This window comes from Acartia tonsa, chromosome 6 (genome assembly GCF_053477335.1).
Source record: "Acartia tonsa isolate MP-2025a chromosome 6, ASM5347733v1, whole genome shotgun sequence".
Taxonomy (NCBI): Eukaryota; Metazoa; Arthropoda; class Copepoda; order Calanoida; family Acartiidae; genus Acartia; species Acartia tonsa.
In genome coordinates this window covers 8,308,831-8,313,735 of record NC_137265.1, presented here as the reverse complement: position 1 = coordinate 8,313,735, position 4,905 = coordinate 8,308,831, and the positions used below count along the sequence as shown (strand labels likewise).

The 4,905-nt window shown below is 34.7% G+C and overlaps 1 protein-coding gene across 1 annotated transcript; it reads left to right on the top strand.

Annotated features, from left to right (window-relative positions):
- Positions 1-388: 388 nt before the first annotated feature.
- On the top strand, positions 389-4,660 carry LOC145323253 (uncharacterized). The gene is made up of 5 exons (XM_080165690.1): positions 389-520; positions 1,128-1,316; positions 2,085-2,188; positions 2,829-3,001; positions 3,439-4,660. The coding sequence occupies exons 1-5, from the start codon at positions 500-502 to the stop codon at positions 4,458-4,460; spliced, it is 1,509 nt and encodes a 502-aa protein (XP_080021816.1). The 5' UTR covers positions 389-499; the 3' UTR covers positions 4,461-4,660.
- The last annotated feature ends 245 nt before the right edge of the window (positions 4,661-4,905 follow it).

Here is a 4,905-nt window from a genome sequence, read left to right as displayed (position 1 = left end):
TGTCTAAACAGGGATGTAGGGATGGGAGAAAATAAATTTTGTTCCATTTAATTATTATTGTCTGCTAGTATTTTGTTTTCATTATGTTGAATAAGTTTTGTCTGCTAGGAAAATAACTTTTTCATGGCATTCTACTAAAGCTAAAAGTTTTTTTTATTTAACAAAAAAAGGAAAAATGCATATGTTCTAGTGCCGCTCAAAGTCAAATGCAACCAAAAGATTGAATTTTAGATCCATATTGTCTGTTCTCTATACCCCCTGATGTAAATGGGGGGGGGGGGGGGCAATATCAGGTACAACGTACAAGAAGAGATTTGGGGAGGGGGAGGAGTCGACTCTCCGCTATACATCATATTTTTATAAAGAAGTAAGAAAGCTCCCCTCCAAAAAAGGAGACAATATTTTGAGTAAACCAAGTTAACTATTAGTTTTCTTTTGAACGCCAAGCTAGTGCCAATATTTTTGTGACAACGCATGGCTGTTGATTTAACGTAGTACAATGTGGAACTGTAAAGAAACGGTAACTAGATTCTTATTAATTTATGACAACTGAACATCTGTTCTTTAAACAACTAACTCCATGTATTATTTTTAGGTGCTTCGCTACTTATGGATTTTGTTAGCATTTTTACACTCATTACCAATAAATTGCTCGATGTCTTATTAAAAGCTACACTTTTCTATAAATACGGAGCGCCCTTCCGTAACGATTAGCTCTTTTCTTTAATTCATAAATGTTAGAATTGTCATTTCAAATTCAAACTTTACATGATGATTTCTATAACAGTTAACAATTACGAATTAGAAAGCGTTGCAATGATTTTGGAGCTTCGCTTTTAGTGATGTTGTCATCCTTGGATTTTTTAAAAAAAACTATGCTATAAAAATAGCTTGTCTAGAGCGTAAATCATACTAGCCCTCAAAAATATATATATATATATTCGTTCCCTAATTCATCTTAGGCTAAAATACTGTTGGCTTTTGTTAAATCTGTATTTAGTTATACTAAACAGCGGTGTCCAAACTTTTCCTATAATAATTTAATCTACATTGTATTTTAGTGTGTACATAACTAATCCTTTGTTTATTCTCTAAGATTCCTTAAGTAAATCAGAATTTTCATTTAGGACTGTGATCAAAACCCCAAGAAAAGAATGATTGAAAGATCAGATGTGGTGGAAGAGCCTGTACCTAGTGCATCTACCTGGAGTGTAACACCTCCAGCAGCACAAGCAAAGTCTTCCAGTCTTCTACTCTCAGAGGACATCAAGCCAACAAACAAAACGAGAAGATTAAATGAAGATAAAGCTGAGAAGGTAAACCAGACGCATGCACAGGGTTGTTTTGCCAGGAAGGGGGGAGGGGTCGCCTTTTGATTTTGTCAACACCAACCCCCCAAAAAAATCTAGAGGGTGTAATACAGATAACGGGAAGAGTTATTTTATTGTCAAGGGGTTGCATTCTCCTCCTAGGTGTCCACCCCAGGGGCGTCTAAGCTTTTTTATTTGGGGAGGGGGAATAAAATTTTGAAAATAAAAATTTTTGGGGGGGGTAATCTTTATTTCATAGAGGCATTTTTTTATTTGGGGGGGGGGGTAAAAATTGAAAATCCAAAATTTTGGGGTTGCCCCCAAATTTCTTTGGGGGGGGGGGTAATCACCCCTTTACCCTTCCCCCCCTTGGACGTCTATGGTCCACTCCCCCCCCCCCCCCCCAACATACATATCGCAATTAAAGTCAGGTAGGAAGGGGACATGGAGCTGTTAATTTCACTAATCCCCAAAGTTTTTCTTGTTCATTGGCTCATTGGACTTTTATTAAATTTTAATTTGTTGGTTCATCCAAACGTTTCAACCACTAATTGTAATCTACAGAAGGGGCAATTTTGTGTATCAACATTGGGTATGTACATCAATTTATTGGCCATTGTCTTATCCCTTTAGATTCCGATTTAAAAGTCATTTGATTGGTTATCGTTTCACCAAATAAATAGAAATGAAAACAGACCTTCTTGATAAATTGAGTATGGCTACGCAATAAAATATTGTATTTTTTTTGGAATTTCAAAATTTTTATGTTTTTAGGCTGGTGCCAGAGGATTTCAGGACTTGCCTCCAGAGATTATTGGCAAAATTATGAGCTATTTGGAAGCTACAGATAAGAAGAAAATGAGATGTGTTTCTAAATGGTAAGATCAACTGTTCCAATTCTATGTCCTCTCCCCTTGAAATTCTTTGGACGCAGCCTACACCTTCCTACTTTTGTATTACTTTTTAGGAGTACGCTTCCAGTGACGTCATATTTTTCTTTCCCGAAAAAGGGAAGGGGGGAAGAAAAACTCTTCAAAAGATATGGGAGAAAAGGGGTTTTTCTCTCTCTCTTTTTCTTTCTTTTTTTCTTCCATACCTTCCCTTTTACGGGAAAGAAAAATATGACGTCACTGGAATCGTACTCCTAAAAAGTAATACAAAAGTGGGAAAGTTTAGGCTGCGTCAATTCTGACGAAGCCTAAACTTTTAAAAAAAACTACATTTCCTCAAATTTCGTCATTTTTATTTCTACAATATCTAAAATACAAAGTAATAGGACGATTGTAAATAGTCTGTCTAGCTGAAGCTTAAAATCTCGGTAACTGCTGAACCTATTGGGCTCTACTCTTTAGGGAATATAGATACTGGTCCTTTGGTGGTTTCAAGCTAAAAAAAGCTAAATGTCCCTAGAATATTGGAAATTATTCATATTTTGATTTTCTGAATTAAAACATTTCAAGTACAAAGGGTTTTTTAACTAAAACAATAAAATAAGTTTTCACGAATATTTTATTTCAGGTGTTTCAACGTGGTATCTAATGCTTCCAAGGAATTGAAATCCTTGTTTGGAACCTATTCACTCAAATGGATTGGAAGAAAAAATTATTGTGAAATATCCAAAGTTCTCACAAAGGCAATGGAGGGAGTACCTGCTCTTAAGCTGGACCTACAGTTTCACTATGATTTCACAGGTAATATTCATATACATACCAAGTAAATTCCACCCATTTTTGGTCCAACATAGTAAACTATCCCAGGAATTATGAGAAGCTAACTTGTAAAGGAGAACCATTTTGGTCAAGCGGTTAGCAAGATCCTTCAGTACACACAAACAGACAGACAGAGAGCCTGTTACTTTATTATAAGGATATGTTAACCTATGCCTCACTTGATGAAATATTGGAATCCTCTGCTTTACTTGATGAAATTTTGGCATACTCTGCTTCAAGGGCGTCCAAGCTTTTTTATTTGGGAAGGGGAGGGGGGTTAAAAACGTTTATGGGGGGTATTTTTTCAAAAAGTGGCACCCCCTAATTCATTGAGGGGGGTTAATCAAAATTGTACCATATCCCCTTGACGTTCCTTGTTTGTTTTGCATACTTTGCTCTAATTGATATATTTTGTTTAGAATATGATGAAAATGGAGAGGAAGATGAACTGGTTACTTCTAAACAACTGGATGAAATGTTAACAACTTATAAAGAGAATATAGTCTCACTGAGGATTTCACTCAGCGATGAAGGAGAATGTGATAATACAAAACTATTGTTGCAGCCTCATCTGGAGCTAACAAATATTAAAAGAATAGATTTGCAGTTTACCGAAGTTGAGACTGATTTACAGAAGGATACATGTGAGGCAATCTTGGCCAGGTATGGTGACAAGCTGGAACATCTTGGTGTTATGGATTTAGATATACCCGATAATAATATCCTTCAAGTGCCTCGTCTACCTAAACTTCAATCCCTTTCAATTCATTGTGATGATAATGTTGATGATATTGTGCACGCCTTTGCCAATGCTGTTAACAAAGAAAACATTAATCATTTGGCAATACAATCTTTTAGAATTCACATTGGAAATTTAGATAATCTCATATTTCCTAAGCTAAAATCTCTTGAATTGATTGGAGAGGACTGTGGTGAAACTGCTTTACCCTTGATCAAGTGTCACAAGGACACCATTACTAAGTTGATTTTGGATCATGTTTTTGTAAACATGAAACATTTACACTTTGATGTAGCTATACCCTATCTTCAATGCCTTGAATTACATGGAATACATAAAAAATCATCTCTATCCTTAATAGAAAAAAACAAGGATACCTTAGTTGAGTTAAGATTGAAAGGAAGTTCACCCTATGTTCGTGATTCTGATTCCTTCCCAGTTGTTGAGATGCCAAGACTGAAGCGGCTATATCTGATGCATTATTATGATGATGAGGAGTTGAACCGTATCAATGCTTTTGGTAGCAATATTACAGAACTTTGGCTGTTTGATTTTGATACTTATTCAAAAGAAGATAAATATATAAAACAATCTACAAGACGGTTAAACAAGCTAAAGATAAAAGCTAAAAGGCTGAAAAAAACTACATATTCTTTTAAGTTAAAATCAAGATTTAAAAAATCTAGCAAAAACTTGAAGTAGCCTTTTACAATATATACGTAACAGTTTACTAGATAGTTTACATAGTGTAAATAGCTTACATGGTGGCCAGCTTTATTCTTATATTTATATGCCCTGCTTCTTTTAGACAGTGCCATCCTTGTTTGTATAATTTTATATATTCTGTAAATATTAAACTTATTGCGTTTGGTAATATTTTAATAAAGTTTATAAAATGTTCATTAAATGTTTTTTTAGTAAATTTATTTATTTACCTACAAGTCATCTGTGTTGCAGTAAGGTTCGAGTCTGATTTCTTAAATACATTTCAAAAGCGAAGCTTTTATATAATTAGTGCGATACGTTCGTCAGTAACGGTTAGCTCCTTTCGTTATTTTAGACATGTTAGAATTGTTCTGTTATTTTAAAACTTTGCATGATGATTCCAATAAAGAGTTAGGTACAATTCCTAGGACAACAAAGTACA

Coding starts and splice junctions, on each gene's coding strand:
- LOC145323253 (XM_080165690.1), top strand. CDS start 500: ATGTGGAACTGTAAAGAAACG. Junction 521..1,127: donor TGTGGAACTGTAAAGAAACG/GTAACTAGATTC, acceptor ATTTTCATTTAG/GACTGTGATCAAAACCCCAA. Junction 3,002..3,438: donor GTTTCACTATGATTTCACAG/GTAATATTCATA, acceptor TATTTTGTTTAG/AATATGATGAAAATGGAGAG.